The sequence below is a fragment of the Nanorana parkeri genome, unplaced genomic scaffold, assembly GCF_000935625.1.
Source record: "Nanorana parkeri isolate BGI_ZX_2015 unplaced genomic scaffold, ASM93562v1 scaffold146, whole genome shotgun sequence".
NCBI classification, from domain to species: domain Eukaryota; kingdom Metazoa; phylum Chordata; class Amphibia; order Anura; family Dicroglossidae; genus Nanorana; species Nanorana parkeri.
The window spans coordinates 1059260-1077261 of NW_017306414.1; the positions used below are offsets into that span (position 1 = coordinate 1059260).

Here is an 18002-nt window from a genome sequence, read left to right on the forward strand (position 1 = left end):
GGGTATTTTCCCCACCTTCTCTGTCAGCAAGAGGCACGGGACATTCTCCTCTCCCCCATGGTGCAGCCGTTTATAGTGACCACTGATTTGGTACCGTATTAAACAGCAGACGGTTGCTGTTTAAATACAAGCAATCCGGAGTCTGTACCGGCATGATGGGTCTCCCCTGATGGATCAGAGCGACCTCTGGTGTATCTATAAAGAGGACCTGTCACATTATATTTGCTATTACATAAGGGGCTTGTTAGCCCCCTATGTGATAGCAATAAAGTTGAGTGTAAAAAAATAAAAATAAAGTAACAAAAAAAATTCAAAATGCAAAAAAAAAAAAAATTTAAGTCACCATCCCCCACGTGCACACACATACAACGCAAACACGCCTCTGATAGGCTTATGTGTAAAAAGAAAAATTGTGCCAGCCATGTAAAATATCGTTGCGAGCGTCAGAGTGAGAGCAATAATTCTAGGCCCATCAATCACTGTTTAAAGCTTCGCCTATGGAATTTTTGGTTATTGTAGTTTTTTGCGGTTTCACAGACACAGTCAGTTTTAAGGCTTGACATGTTTGGTATCTATTTACCTGGCATGACCCCGTCTTTTATATTTTACCAAAAATGTGGGTATTTTATTCTGTTTCTGTGCACTAAATTTAATTTTAGTGTATTTTATCCTAAACATACTTGTTTGATAAACATTTGCGCAAATACCGTGCAACATAAAAAATTGCAGCTAGCATCTTTTTCTTCTACAGGGCCTCTGCTTTCAAAAAATATATAATTGTTTGGGGGTCCGAAGCTGTTTTCTAAACAAAAAGTAAAATGTTATCATGTATGTACACCAACGCTAGAAGTCTGGCAAATAAAATAGAGGAGCTTGAAATTAGGTTAATTAGTGCAAATATAAGAAATTGATCTGGGCAGCAAGTGGTTAAAGCGCACCTTTACATTAAAAAATCGAATTCTACCAATTCATCCCTCGATGTATGATGATTAATAATAACATAGACATGTCAGGTGTAAAATGCTGTGCTTTTGAAATACTTACACTTGCAGAACATTCACTTCCTGCTTTGAAAGAGCACATTTCTTCAGTTTGCCGACACAATGCACACTAGAATTGCCTTGTTATCAGGAAAATCTCATCTGTAATCTCATGAGATCTCAGGTAAAGGCATTTTCCACCTCTGAGATGATGTGCATGGTCACATGTCCTATTCACGTGCCAGAGTTCCAGGAAGTAGAGGGAGATCTAGTAACCTGCTCTTAGTTAAAATGGCCACTGTCAGAAGACTGTGGAAGAAAATATAAATAAGGTATACAAAAAATACAAAGGCGGCAATTATCTAGAAGTATGTGTTTCTACATTGTCATTACTAAACATTTCTAAAGGTGTCCACTTTAAATTGCTTTTAGTCCATGCATTAAAAATTAGAAAGTATTCTTGATGCATGATTCACATGCCTGAGAAAGGAGTCCTACACAACTCTGAAATGTTGCACTTACACTTAAAGTGATTGCTTTAATAAAACTCTCAACGTTCAAATGTGAATGCATGGTGTGCCAGTGACATGTGCTTTCTTTTAGCTCACAGCAGATCTGTCCTGAGAAGTAAATTGTTACACTTACAAACCATGTTAAAACAAAATTAAAGGTCGTCACTGTCGCATTCCTGACATGTTTAATCTCTAAAGACATTCTCAAAGGCTTCCACATAACATATAGGACTCAAGAGTGCACTGACTGAAAGTGAATATTTTACAGGAGTTGAATTTAAGAATAGGTGGCAAGCTACAGCTGACAAATGTTTATGGATAGAGACTAATACTGTACAAGTTGACTAATAAAACTAAATTTCTGCACTAGCTTTGTTATATTGCACTATAAACCCATTCTCCATAATCTTTTTAATTGCAGACTTTAAAAAGGCTTGATCATCTGTGCCAAGAGAGCAAGACTGAGCACTACCAGGGCTGTAATGGTGTTGGGTTTATTGTTACAACACACAATATAATGTCTGCTTGTCTTTGGATACAACAACAGATGTCCTAACAGGGTACAGCTTTTATTCTTGGTAAAGGAATTAATGGGCCAGGAAGCATATACCTTGGATGGTAATTACTAGGAAAACACTGACTCTGGATCGTCTGAGGCAAACGTTCGGCAGTTCCTTCTCTGCTGTTCATCACTATTCTCAAAGGGGCCAAATAGCAGAAAGTGAATAGCCGAATGCTCGGCTCAGCATTCAGCTCGGTCATTCTGTTCGCTACCTCAGAGGTAGAAAAGAGAATGAAAACGTTCACTTAAAAAAAAAATATGCATGGAGTTCCCCTACAAATTCCTACCAGACCCTTCAGGTCTGGTAGGAATTTTAAGGGAACCCCAATGCCGAAAAAGTATACCCCCTCCACCCCCTTAAAATTCGAAACTAGACCCTTAATCCAAGCACTGGCCTGGCAGGGCAGATAAGGTGACTTGTGCCTCCCTCCCTGCATCATACCAGGCCACATCCCCTCAGCATTGGGAGGTTGCTTTTCCAGAGGGGCCCCCCTGGGAAAGCACCTTGTCCCCATGCCGATGAGGACAAGGGCCTCTTTCCCCAGAACCCTGGCCCAGTGGATGTGCGGGTCTGCAGGCAGGGAGGCTCATCTGCATCTGGGTACCCCCTTTCATAAAGGGGGCATCCAGATGACGACCCCCTTGTGAATGAGTAAGGGGTAGTTGTTACCCCATCTGATTCAACAAAGAGTTAAAAACAGAATTCCCCCCCTCACCAATACTGCTGTAAGGAATTACCTCATGTGATGCCTCTTGATCCGAACAGCTTCTTCCTTTCACTCATTTTCCACAGCCCCCCCCAGCACTGGTGCCAGTCTCTGATCCAGTGCAGACTCCTACTGTCCTACGAAGTTTGTCTGGCATGCACACTCCCAGCTGCCTGGCTGTGTCCATTCAGTGTCTTTGTTGCTCTCCTCTCCCCTTTGCTGATCTTGATTGCGCATGCGCACGCCCACACTTCATCCTTCACAGCATTCGGGAGGCAGGACTTCTGCAGCCTGGAGCGCTGACACAGGTACGTTTGTAGGTATTTCCCAACTTTGTTTTTTTTTCTTTTTTAATGTTGGAGCATATATCTACTGCTTACTAGACTTTAATGCTATTTTAAGTAAATGAAAACACCACACCATTTGACAATTACTTTACTATTAAAATTAAAAAAATCCATGGCCAATCATATGATCAAGCGTTTGTTTTTGTTTTTCTTAATCTAACGTTTACAAATTTGCAGGGGATTCGGTCTGCTTCAGTGAACCATTCTCCTGTTGGTACGCCTGTGCCGAGGTGAAACGTGCATTCGGCTCGGCTGCCTTCGTTTGTTTACTTAAGCTGCTGTATGTACTATTGAGAATAGTGCATATAGCAGCCTTACAGTTTAGCTGAACCGAAGGGTTCCTGCAGCCGAAGCGAGCCAAATCATTAGCGGAATGTTCAGCTAAATCCTTTGGCTCTTTAATAAATAACTCCCTAACTGTAGGGTGAATAGAGATAGCTAGATAGACAGACAGATAGATAGCTAGATGGAAAAATATATCCATATTGAAAAATGTGTGCCCATAAAATTGCTGTTGCCAAGGTATGCAAATGTGTTTATAAGGGTTATTTTAGGTTATGCAAATTGACAGAGTGGATTCACCTGTTGTCATAGTAATGCAGGAGTATAAACAAACTGTGCACAAGAACTATGATAAAGAGATGAGTATAACTAGCATTAGAAAGACCATGCATCTTGCTAACATTTGCACATTTACATTTCCAGGGAACACAATAACACACAAAAATAATGCTTTTATCTTTACTTTGCACATGATCATTACATTCCCATTCACTCATCTCTGTGTATGTGTGAAGGGAAAGAGCTACTGCGTAAGGTATTGCATGCGCCTGCGAAATCGCAAAAAAACTACCATACCCAAAATTGGCCATAGGCGACGCTTTAAAAGATTTTACCGTTTATCAGTTTAGTGTTATCAGTGATTGATGGCCCTAGAATTATTGCTCTCACTGCAACGTTCACGGTGATATGTAACAAGTGTTGCATAATTGGCACAATCGTCGTTTTTGCGTGTAGGCACACCTAATGCATTTTTGCGCATCTATGTGGAGGTGGGGGACTTTAAAACATTTTTGTGGGGGTTTTTTTGTGTGTGTGTGTAAATGTAATTTATTTTGTGACCAGTTTTTTTTTAACTTACTTTTTTTTATACTTAATTTTATTGTTATCACATAGGGGGATAAGAATCAACGAATCAATTCAAATTTCAAAATTACTGATTTTTTTCAGTTTAAACATTTGATATGTTTTCTATTTTCTATTGTGAATAAACTATGGGTTTATGAGATTTGCAAATCATTGCATTCTGTTTTTATGTAGATTTCACACAGCTTCCCAACTTTTTTTGAATTGGAGTTGTACATAGCTGCATAGGTTTTATGATATAAGGGACATGCAGAGTCTCTTCTGCTATAAAAACCATCCTGCTAGCAATTTTTTAAAATGTATCTCTTATTATTCTCTCTATATATTGTAAGGGTGTGATAAAATGCATACTGAAAATATGATGATAAAATAAATGCATAAGTAGGAGTTACCATAGAGAATACTTCTGTTACATTGCTGGCCAGTTTATATACCTTGCTGGTTAGTGTGAATACCTCCATTACATTGCTGGTCAGTGTATATATCTTCGTTACATTGTTGGTCGGTGTATATATCTCCCTTACATTGCTGGTCGGTGTGAATACCTCCATTACATTGCTGGTCAGTGTATATACCTCCGTTACATTGTTGGTCAGTGAGAATACCTCCGTTACATTGCTGGTCAGTGAGAATACCTCCATTACATTGCTGGTCAGTGTATATACCTCCGTTACATTGTTGGTCAGTGAGAATACCTCCGTTACATTGCTGGTCAGTGAGAATACCTCCGTTACATTGCTGGTCAGTGTGAATACCTCTGTTACATTGCCTAAGTGTATATACCTCAATTACATTGCTGGTAAGTATATAAACCACCGTAACATTGCTGGTAAGTGTATATACCTCTGTTACTGTCACAATTCTCAACTTACCTGTATCAATCGCGGGGGTCCTCGCACTCGCAGCATGTCGGTGCTTGGCACCCTTGTCAGTGACTTGTGTCCTATAGCTTCCCACACCTCCTGATATCACTTCCTGTTTGATCACTATAAAGCTGCAAGGTTCCAGAAAGAGAGAGTGCTCAGTTGTTGCAAAGCTATCCACAGTGTGTTCCAGCTACTAGCTGTGTGATTCCGTTACCTGACCTTTGCTTTGTTTATCGAGTTTGATCCTTTGCTGCCTGCCATTACATTGTTGGTCAGTGAGAATACCTCCGTTACATTGCTGGTCAGTGAGAATACCTCCATTACATTGCTGGTCAGTGTATATACCTCCGTTACATTGTTGGTCAGTGAGAATACCTCCGTTACATTGCTGGTCAGTGAGAATACCTCCGTTACATTGCTGGTCAGTGTGAATACCTCTGTTACATTGCCTAAGTGTATATACCTCAATTACATTGCTGGTAAGTATATAAACCACCGTAACATTGCTGGTAAGTGTATATACCTCTGTTACTGTCACAATTCTCAACTTACCTGTATCAATCGCGGGGGTCCTCGCACTCGCAGCATGTCGGTGCTTGGCACCCTTGTCAGTGACTTGTGTCCTATAGCTTCCCACACCTCCTGATATCACTTCCTGTTTGATCACTATAAAGCTGCAAGGTTCCAGAAAGAGAGAGTGCTCAGTTGTTGCAAAGCTATCCACAGTGTGTTCCAGCTACTAGCTGTGTGATTCCGTTACCTGACCTTTGCTTTGTTTATCGAGTTTGATCCTTTGCTGCCTGCCCTGACCTTATGCTTCGTTTGACTATGATTATTGGATTTATCCTTTTGTGCCACGTTTTTGGAATCTGTGCCTGATTCTTCTCCTGAGTACGCTATTTCAAGGTGTGTGCCCCTGCTATTGGGCTCTGCATATCCAATTACTGACAATTACATTGGCGGTCACTGAGAATATCTCTTTTACATTGGTGGTCAATGTACCACCAATGTAACTATTTCTCTCTCACTCCTTGCTGTCTCTCCCCTCTCTCCCCTGGCTGTCTCTCTCCTCGCTCTCTCTACTAACTGTCTCTCTTCGCTCTCTCTCCTGGTTGTCTTTCCTTGCTTTCTTCTGTATATTCTCCAAAAACAGTAGCTGCAGAGCGCTAGAATGTTCTGGTTTTGATTGAAGAAAGGCGGCAACCCTAGTGACATGCAGATTTGTATCTAGAAAGAGAAAACAATACAAGACTCACCTCTGGCACTGCAATATCGTTCTCTTAAAACGAATCTGCCATGTCTCCCATGAGATTTCACAATATGCTACTTACCACATGCCGCAACCACATATCCCATCCTGGGTAGCTGATTTGTTGGGAGGTTTTTTGTTTAAATTAGCTAAAGCAATATAGGAAGAGTGTGGGTACTGCAGTCATTTTTCAGTGTAAAAATGTTAGTGTATTTTGGGAAAGTGTTGTTATGTCCCACTTTATATATCATTAACCTCTTGCCATCCGCCCGTTAAGAAAAAACGGACGGACGGCTGACTCCTATCTGCGGGTTGCCGTCGCCAGACGGCATTTTTTTCCTGCTCGCGCGCGCCCCCTAGCGCGCGCGCACGGGCAGGAAAGACCCGCTTGTTACTACAGCCGTTAACGGCTGTTTCACATACAACCATCGCACGCGCCCATAGACTTACCTTGTCTCGTCTCCCGCCCGAAAATCCGAACTGCGCATGCGCCCGCCCCTAGATGCTTTGCGGCCGCCCGAGCAGTTTCGGATTCTCGGGCGGGAGCGGGCGATGAAAACAGGGTAAGTGTAAATCGCTGTTAAAGCAGGTTTAAAAAAAAAAACTTTTTGCATATATCTACTGCTTGCTAGCAGTAGATTTAGGCAAAAAAATTGAGGGTTTAGAACCCCTTTAAGTAAAGCTTTCCTATACTTGTAAATGCTATCTTTGCAGTTCTAGGAGGCTAGATTGTGGGGGGGTTTATGGGTCCCATATGAGGATATGTTTAGGACACGGGGACCTGCTTTTGGTAGTGGTCTGTTTCTACAATTCCCTCAGTTTTTTTCTCTGAAGTGTGTGGACTCTTTCGGAGTCTTTAGGACCTAAGAATAGCCCTAGGATATGATAAATCCTCCATAAACTTCCACAACTGTAATGATAGCATCTGTATACATATAGACAGGAATTGGACCAAGCTTCAGATGCTTGTCTTTCAGTTAAGGACCAAAGCAATTTTTGCATTTTTGCTATGTGTGTGTGTTCAACCGCACTTTTCACCTTTCTCATTTATTGCACCAACACATATTATATATTGTTTTTAAGAGGACACAAAGGACTTTAACTTGATGTTACATATACAAATATAAGTTCTAATTTATTATAAAAACAATACCAAAAAATTTAAACTATTTTCACAGCACAGTTGTGGCGAAAATAATGTGTACATACTTTGTGCAGCATAAGTTATTCAAAATAAATTCATTTATTTGTCCTGATTTACAAAGTACATCTTATGTCTAGGATCTCAGTTTATTTTTGGTAGTTACAGGTCACAATTTCAATGTGAAACAATTAAAAAATTTGGTATGTTTGTCTTCAAACATTAATAGCCTTCACAGAAAACAAAATTGCCACACAAAAGTATATATGTATATAAAGTAGACATCACAGGCTATTTACCTAAGAGTATTTTGATGTAGCCATGACAGAAGCTTAATATTTTTAAAGTGGAACTTAACACTTTTCCAAAATACACTAACAATTCATAAATGAAAATTGTTGCTATGCTTTTTCCCCCCACACTCCTTTTCCTTTTTAGCATATTGTTTGCTACGGTTCCATTCTAGCAAGAAAGCACCAAAAAGAAAACACCTAGCCAGGTTGCTAGTCTGTGAAGGTTTTTAAGTTTAAAGAAAAACAAATACAAATCCTTAAAAAGGACTAATGCCGCAGATGAAATAATTTGGGATGCGCCGATATATCGGCCACCGAAACATATTGGCCGAAAATGGCACTTTTGACTAAATGCAGAAAGTGCCATTTTCTGGCCCATACAGCGCTGCCTTCCGTGATTTCTCTCCTCCAAGCTGGGCGCTGCTCTGTGTCCCAGCGGGGAGGAGAGAAACTGAGAGGAAATTGCTGAGTGTTTGTACATAATTAACCACTTCAAGACCAGGTGTTTAGACCCCCTTCCTGGCCAGGCCATTTTTCAGTGTTCAGCGCTGCAGTACTTTGACTGACGTTTATTCCGTCATGCAACGCTGTACTGAAATGAATTTTATACCATTTTTTGGGGACAGATAGGGCTTTATTTTGGGGTATGTAAAGGAGGAGATTGAGGACTCTGTGTTCTCAATCTCTTTTTCTATTTTAAAAGGGAAATATCAGGTGTCTGTTTAGACCCCTAATCAGTGGCAGAACTACCACCATAGTGATCGATGCAGTGACTATGGGGCCCGTGGCACTGGGGGGGCCAGGACCCCCGCTGCTCTCCCCCGCTTGTATGAGCCTGCCGCTCGATCATCGTAATCGAGCGGGGGCGAGAGCGGAGCCGCTGTCCTGCTGTCAGTTTCAGGATGACAGCGGCTGTGTGCGTGGCTGAGCGAGGATCGGTAAGTATCAGTGATATTTACCGATCCTCCGTGTGCAGCACAAACACTGAAGTGATCGTCTGATCACTCTAGTGTTTGTAAATAACTGGGGACACGTAGTACTATGTGTCCCCAGTTATGAATGAACAGGAGGTGATTTACATCCTGTTCATTCATGAATTTATCAATGGGGAGAAGCACTCAGTACAGAGGCTTTTCCCCATTAACAATCTGCTTGATAGTAAATATCACACTATCAGCAGTTTGTGAATGAATGGGAAGCCTCTGTACTGAGTGCTTCCCATTCATTGAGTGCTGAGGCTGCTGAAAAAGAAATTGAGGATTTGGTGTCCTCAATTTCTTTTCTATTTTAAAAGGGAAATGTCAGGGGTCTTTTTGGACCCCTAATATTTCCCCGAAGCCCCCCCCCCCAACAGTAAAATAATAATAAATAATAGTAAAAAAATAAATTAAAAATGTGTAAATAATTTTTTTTTTAAAAAAAGCACAAACCCCCCCTCCCCTTCACACACATAACATACACGTGCATGCCAGGCATATGCGGCGTGTGGTGTACGCCAGGCATATGCGCTGCAGTGCGTTGTTAGAACACATCGCAGTGCATGATTTTTTCTTTTGTAAAAAAAACATTAATTTAACTGGCAGCGCATGGCAAAGCTTTGTGACGCCTGTATCATTTTATCACAACACAAACACCAACACAGCGCAAAAAACATTTATAACATAAATCGCTTATTTACAGTTTAGCGTTCCTTCATTTTTCTTATAATCCCCCTTTCCTCAGCCTCTCATTGGTGTGTCAATATTAAAGTAAAGTGTTAGGCCTCATTCAGGCGCCATTCACACCAGGGCGGAAGCGTTTCACCGTGGTTTCCGCACGATTTATGTTTTGAAAAAGTTAAAATAAAAAACATTTTCGGTTGCGGCCTGACATTTTTTTATTTTGGTTTTGTTTCCGTTTTTAAATTTTCATTTCGGTGCACCTCTAGAAATAATCAGCTCTGAAGAATACAATTCATAATAGGCAGTACAATACAATATATGTTTTTTTGGCATGTGGTTAGTAGCATATTTTGTAATCTAATAGGAGCCATACTAGATGCAATTGACAGGACAGCACTGCGGTGCCAGTGTTGAGGGAGGGCATGTCTTGCCTGCAGACATTCCTAACATGACAGCAGCTGGACGTGACACTGCAGCATTCTATATTACAATAGCTGTTCTGTTCTGCAGTGAAAATACGTTGTTTATATCACTTTAAGGCCATTCTGTGTCAATATTTATTAGTACTATGGCAAGAGGAGGGTTAAACTACCAAGGCTATAACGCTACCGTGCTGCAACAACATCCCATAGTCATGTGTTTTAATATCTAGTCAGAATTAACAATCAGCGTAACTACCTACATGAAATATGGTTACTTGGAGTTTTCACTCCCTGCAACTCATGCATTATTCAAAGAACATTACCACTGAAAGATGCAGTAGAAACTGCATGATCATTTCTTGTGACCGACATATTTCAGATTGTTCTCTCTTCAGATTGTAATTTCAGCAACATATTAATTGTTATACTTTAAAACTGATAGCTTCTGGGTTTTTGTATTTTTTTTTTTGTTATACAGTGGGATCTAAATGCAAGACAACACATGTGTAAAACAAAACATGCTATGAATATAATGTTTACTCTGGTTTATTAAATTAGGTCTTTCTTTCTCCTGTTTTAGTTTAGTCATTCCGACTAGCTGCCAATATTTTACTGTAATATTTGATGCTCACATACATTATAACCGTAGAATAAAAAAGGGGTAGGGGGAAGAAGAGTGAAAACAGGATGTATTTAAAACAGTAACATTTGATTCTCTGTAAAGCTTTCCTCATACAACAGTCTTTCTGCCAATCTTAGATTCTGTAGCGGCACACAATACAATGCTGTTCAGGTAAAACAGAATTATGCTTAATTACAATGTATGTATTCTCAGTCTCTCCAAATTAGAATGTCCACAAGTTACCTTGTTTATGAAGAGCTTACTATTTGATAAAAAAAAAATTATGGAGATAATTAGGGATGTCCCGATACCATTTTTTAAAGACCAAGTACAAGTACTTTCCCTCAGGTACTTGCCGATACCAATTACTGATACTTTTTCTTAAAGGAACATGTGACATTTTTTCTAAAACAATACATAGTAATGATTTTAGGGCAGTTTCTCACCAAGGCTGCATTTGCGCCTCACCAGGCTGTGTACAGATCTCCCCAGGGCTGAAAAAGGGGTCTCACTAGGCTGCGTACAGATGTCACATGGGCTGCGTTTGCGTCTCATCAGGCTGCACAGAGATCTCACCTGGGCTGTGTTTGTGTCTCACCAGGCTGCACAGAGATCTCACCCGGGCTGCGTTTGCATCTCACCAGGCTCTGTACAGATGTCGCCAGGCTGCATGTGGGGCTCTGCGGACGGGCACTGAGCTGAATGATCGGGCCCTGGGCTGAAACATTGGGCACTGGTCTTCTGCCATCTCCAGGGCTATTTGTTCCGTGTGGGTCTGTTTTTGGCTGTGCCTGCGTCGGGAAGGAAATATGTGGCCGGACATGCACTGCCAAGGACCGCTACCGCCAGGTCCCCAGCAGGCTGCTGAGGTCCCCACAAGCGCGGGACTTCAGCAGGCGATCCGTTTAAAAAATGTAAAGGGCAGGTATAGGCCTTTAGTATTGGGGCATTCTCAGGAGTACAAGTACTCTTGAAAATGTCCAGCATCGGTCCCGGGACATCCCTAGAGATAATTGCTAATAAGAGAGGATTAGAAACCATTATCTGAAAAGAGAAGTTTGTTCGGCTAAATTAAGGCAGCAAAGTCATAAATGAAATAATATGAAAACATATCAAATAATCGAGTTTGCATAAGTGAAGTGCCCATGGCACCACCTCAATATAGCTATTTTTGCTGATTTAAAAAAATGTTGCATAACTGTTTTTGTGGTCAACTCTTTGCATTTGCTGCCCCCTGTTATGTGCATGCCTTGAACCTGTCTATATGCTGGCAGGGGTTTTCCAGTATTAAGTAGGGACCGAAAATGAGGCAACGTGTAGTTAATGAAGTAACTGCATTCTGTAGCTAATGAAGTAACTGGATTTTTGTTATGTGTCTGGTATACAAAAGGGGTAGTCTGTTGCTTATTTTATTAATGAACAAGAAGAGGAACTTTGTTTCCTTTAGAAGTCTTAACATTTTTAAGATAATGTGGCATTTGAGAGGATACAGCACAACTAGGAATGAACACATTTTTAAAACTAGATCTGCCATTGATTTGTACATTTGTTTATAAAGGAGACTCCAATCGATAGGCTTTTACTCTTTCCTTAATACTAGGGATGTCCCGATGCCACTTTTTCAGGCCCAAGTACAAGTACATCCCCTCAACCCATTAATGTAAATGGGTCAAGGCTATGTAAACCTTGAGCTGGAGAGTCCAGAGAAGGGCAACAAAGCTAATAATGGGGTTAGAGGACCTAAACTATAAAGAAAGACTGCATGCAATAAACTTGTTCACTCTTGAAAAGAGGAGACGGAAAGGGGAAATCATATTAATTAATGTATAAATTGTTTAATGGTGATGGAATAATCAGTAATAAACTGTTCACTGTCAGTTCACTCAAGAAACAAGAGGTCCCCATCTGAAACTGAAAGGGGAAAAGTTTAATCTTAAACAGTGAAGGGGATTCTTAACTGTGAGAGCTGTAAAATTGTGGAACTCCCTTCCACAGACAGTGGTTTCAGTTGAGAGTATGGAATCATTCAAGAACTATCTAGATACTTTTTTCTGAGAGCAAGATATACAAAGGAGCAGGTAATCTTAATAACTCAAACACACATACACACACACACAGCCACATAGGTTGAACTTGATGGACTTGTGTCTTTATTCAACCTTAACTATGTAACTATGTAAACTACAGGAACTGTAAACAAGCATCTGGCTTCACAGGAAGGCTGCCAAGGTCCCGAGCAATGTCCAGTCAGCCTTCCTGTGACTCGTGGTGCCTGTTTACAGTGCTGGCAGTAAATCTCCTCCTTCCTGTGGATCCAGAGCACCTGCATCCGCTGAGACCGCCTGGAACCCCTGGTGAGAGCGCACAACCCAGCATAGACCCCGCACAGCTCTCCTAAGATCCCACACGGCCCTCCTAAGTGCCCACACAGCCCATCCGAGAGTCCACACAGCCCAGCATAGAACCTGCACAGCCACCTGAGAGTCCACACAGCCCACCATATACCCCACATAGCCCACCCGAGAGTCCACACAGCCCACCATAGAATCTGCAGAGCCATCTGGGAGTTTGCAATATTACACTAATTACCATTATTTTACCTAGACTTCTACTTTCAGAGCTAGTTATTAAGTTATTGCTAAAACAAGTAATAATTGAATGCAGAGGCAATTATTTAATATGATAAAGTGTAAATACATTTATATAGTCTTACAGGTAGAACTGGGCCTTTGAGGGCAACCGTTGCTGATACGGCCCGCAGTTAAATTGAGTTTGACACCCCTGCTTTTAAGTATATATAAACCCTAACTAATTGACAGTGTGCTAAAGTACTGTGCATCATAAACAATATCCATGTTTTTTGTGTGTTTTAAACGCAGTAATTAGATTTATTCATATTTTGTTGTATATCAGGACTCTCGCTCTCCTGCAGCCTCTTTGCAGCCACTTCCTGTCTACATGCATACACTCCAACAAACACTGCGCATCATTTCTTTTCTCAGGGTGGGTTTCCTGATGCTGACAACCGTGCACCATACAAATGTGCCACCACGCCTGCGTTGCACCTGGGACCCAATGTTGTTACCCTATAACAGAAAGTACTTGGACAGGGACCTTCCTGACAAGATTTAAAATAATAAAATGTATTTTTTAAATTACTTTAACAAATGAAAAACTATATGAGGTTTTAGTGATCAGGTTTACATCTACCAAATTTGTCACAAAACTGGATGTCAGCTTTATTTCCTGGCCTTTTCAGCTCTCAGGCACCTAAAGTTAGTGGTGTACATGGGCTGCAAAAATAAAAGTGCTGTGTCTACATTCCATGCTGTATCAGGTGTGGCTGCAAGACTGACATCCTCTGACATATGGCCTAGCCATAATTATGGTAGTGCATCATATGTGGAGTCCAGAATTTATATTATCCACCATGGGACGATACAAAGGCTACTGTTTGACTATGCAACTTGTGTGTTCAGCGAACACATGACAGCAGATATTGGCGTGTCTATTTTTGACATCTGAGTGTCAGTGAGGAATGCTTGGACAAATGTTCAACTTACGGATCCATTAATAACTAGTGATTTCATGGTGGAAGAAGGCATGGCACAACACTTCACCAATTTTAAGTAAAATTATAGACTTTATTGTCAGAATAATTGGTTAGACCAACGGAAAGAAGGGTTGCCAAAATTGTGGCTGTAAGACAGATACATTTTTTTAATGTGATTCAGTGTCCAAATATGCCTGTTGTTATGTGAAAGAGATACCAAACCTCAAAAGCCATACTTACAAATTACAAGTGGAAGTGGCAGTAAGATAACAATAGATATAATTTGGCATACTCTCAGTGCCTGTAGTGAAATCGTCATTCATTTCTAGGAAACATCTAGCAGGAAGAAATGGGCTCTGCTTAAAGAGTGAGATAAAGGAAGTGAGTGCAAACACATGCTGACTTCTATCATCCAATCATGGGCAAGCAAAAATACTGTTTCCCATTTTCCTTGCACGTGATTGGATATTATTTGCAAAGTGAAATTTCACCACATTCACTAAGCTAAGTGAAACTTTCCCCGCAAAGTGCAAATTCCCTTGCACAGTGAACAGCCTATTTGTCTTTAGTAAATTGATCCCATTGAATCTGTGTTACAGTATATGGTTTTGTGAACTGCAGACCTGTCAGTGGGTTGCATTCTAACAGTTTAATATTGAGTACCATATCTACGCCATTATACAAAAATAAAATGCTGACAAGGCCTGTTAATTGATACTTGACCAAAAATACAGTTGTGTATTATTCTGTGGTGCAGTATCATCCATGTGAGCCAGACAGGATCTTTTGGTTTGACTACTCTTTCTTCATAGCTCCATGAAGAACCTTTTTTTATTACTTTCTTTCTCTTATATGTTGCTTAATATAACTAAGACAGTGATTGTGATATCAATATCAATGTCCAGTCTTCAATGCAAACCACATGATTATAGCTCATAACTCTCCATTCAGATTAAATATGTCTACATTTAAAAATGTTTAGTTTCGGATGGGGAAAGTAGTGGTTAAAACCAATGTAAGTTTTTGGGATTTTCCTGTCTGTGTCCCGTTGGGAAATTTTCCTTTTCTTCCTGTCTCAAAACTCAACACAAAGTGAGAAGAGATCCACCTAAAGGAAGGAAACCCCTTTCTTAGTGTTGAATCAGTTTTTATTAGCTTTTTTAACAAAATTCAAACAATCCGTTATCAAAACTCAACATGTAAAAAACATGACAGCGGGAGACAAGAGGATGAGAGTAAAACATCAGTGGACTGGTATTGACATCCAAAAACATTTATACATGGTGCCATAGGTCAGACCAAATAGTGCATATATCTAAGGCACTTAAAGGGTGTGAGAGGGTCATGGCATAAGGGGCAAACACCCATTCTGTCAAAACAGATCAATGTGTAACTGTTAGAGCAGCCCAGTACGGGTTAACCTAGAGCTATCGAAACCCCTTTCTTAGACAGCTGTCCCTGAAACAAATGTCCCCATTAAATATATTCTCTCTCACAGATTCAGTACCAGTGACAGTAGTCACCAGGACAAATAGAGAAGGTGAACCTCCAACAGTAAGAACACAGGCAGAAATAACATCCCGAAGTCCTAACCCTTTCCTACTTTATCCAAAATTTAAAAAAAGCTTTACCTTCTTTGTAAGGGTATTTAGTACGTGGTTTACAAATAGTTTGAATACAAAAACTTGGTCTTTCAGCAATATCAGATTACATCAGTCTCAGTAACTGACTCCTGTAAATGATGGTCTGTCTTTATATTTTATGATTTTGTAGGATGATGAAGTTGTCCTTCAGTGCATTGCCACCATCCATAAGGAACAGAGGAAATTTTGTCTGGCAGCTGAGGGACTTGGGAATCGACTTTGCTTCTTGGAGCCAACATCAGAAGCCAAGGTAAGAAAAATTATTCATATTGTTCTTTTCTAACAAATATAAATTATTCTTACTACCTGATCATACCTCCCGACTTTCTAAGATGAGGAGGAACACCTTGTAGCACAATGTATTTAGGCAATAGACACACTCGTGCCACATCCCCATTTATGTGGACAATGAAGAATTTGAATACCAAAAATAATTGGTTAAGCCCAGAATTTTTCTTTCACCATTACTTTTTCCTTTCTATTGGCTTTTCTAGATAACAACCTAGATAATTAGGAGACCAGATACATGTTTTAGTGCAGGTTAACATTTTTACCAAATAGTACATGTTCATAGATATCTGTACCAAAAAGATGGACAACTGAGGATGAAAGAGTGACAGAGGGATTGGGCTCCAAATGAGGGACAATTGGGAGGTATGCATTATCCATAATGTTTTGTGGAATCTTATTTTAACGGCAAATACACAACAAAGTAATTTTCCTTACAATGTGAGCTTTTCATGCAGTGTAGAGTCTACAGATATACAGGTATATAACATGCAAAATATGTAGCCATGGTGTTCATAAAGAGGATGTGCTGTGGATTTGGGCCAATAAACGCATGATATGTGCATTCTCTACTCTACTCTACTCATCCTACAATTGCACAGAAATGCCCTCTGCTTTAAAAACATGCCAAGCTGCAGCATATAGATGTAAACAAGCCCCACTGGAATTATGGAATTTTTACAGGTTTTTCGGTATCAAGTACCGATATTGTTTTATCCGTACTCGCTGATACCGAGTACCGATATCAGCATCCCGAGGTAGCGTGGGCCCGGCTTCCCGGCCAGTCAGGAAGCCAGGTGGCGGTCACGAACTGCCGCCCAGCTTCCTGACTGATCAGGAAGCCAGGCTGCCTTTTATTGTCACTAGGCAAAGTGAAGCCGGCTTCCTAGCCCATCAGAAAGCCGGGAGGCGGGTCATGACCTGCAGCCCAGCTTCCTGATTGGCCGGGAAGCCGGCTCCATGCTCCCTCGTAGCACTGCCAGTCAGACGGAATCTCCCTCTGACTGGTAGTTCCGGTATCGGGGTAAGTATCAGAGCATTTGGCGAGTACACATACTCACCTAAATGCTCAGTATCGGCACCGATACCAGTATCGATATCGGTGAATCCCTAGTAAGCCCATTTTCGTGACATTGTGCTAAAGGGAAAACAACAGATGTGAATGGGTACTTAGACAGATTGGAACTGTGCTTCCATATATCTGGTTAAATGTTGTATATGTTTATCATTTTATTGCATACAAAAAAGTTGTTTAAATAAAGATGTATTACAAACAAGGCTGCACAGAGAAGGGTTTTCACAGGGAACACAGCGTTAAGATGAGCAGATTATATTGTAATATTATTAAAATATTCTCTTAACATAGAGAACTGGTTAAAACATTTTAGTCAAGGTTATTGTATAGTCCTGCTGTTCCCACTTTAGTTGCAGTGGTGAAATTGTTGTACAAACATATGTTTTATAGTGTGAAAAAATTAAAGATTCTGCTAGATCCTAGTAAATGTGAAATGTGATTTATTATTTATAGTCTGTAGTGAAAATAATTTTTAATAATTGTTAGACAAGCATTTTTGTTTATGTTAAAGTTGAATTCATGCTTGTGTGACTGTCAGTTATACTGAAGCAGAATGCAGCTGTCATAAGCCTGTCCTCTGGAACTTCACATTTCAAGTGGGAAGTTTTTGAAGGGGTATGTGACGGCCAAATTTTGCTCACTTTCAAAATGTCTGAAAGATCTGTCTGTATTGCCTTAAGTAACCAGTCAGAGTTTTCCTTTTAGGTTCTTAGTGTAGATTATAAATATGGTTAACTAATTAGTTTCTGTGGGAAACAAAGTTGAGCTTTGAGTAAGCTGATTGTGATTTTTTTCCTGACCGTGTGAGGTAAACAAATACACAATCATTGTTTTCATCTGGGTGCCGCAGATTGATGGGCATAGAACGTTTAGTATGTGAAAACTAAGCGGCCTTGTTTTAAAAAACAGAGAAATTAAAAACGGTGAAATCTTGT

At 40.4% G+C, this 18002-nt stretch overlaps 1 protein-coding gene across 1 annotated transcript in view; it reads left to right on the forward strand.

The window, feature by feature from the left end:
• The window catches only part of RYR3 (ryanodine receptor 3), a 609228-nt gene that overhangs the window by 81714 nt on the left and 509512 nt on the right, over window positions 1-18002 (forward strand). The window contains exon 2 of the mRNA XM_018554200.1: window positions 15835-15954. Within this exon, the coding sequence (XP_018409702.1) occupies window positions 15835-15954 (120 nt within the window). The remainder of the gene's footprint in view (window positions 1-15834; window positions 15955-18002) is intronic.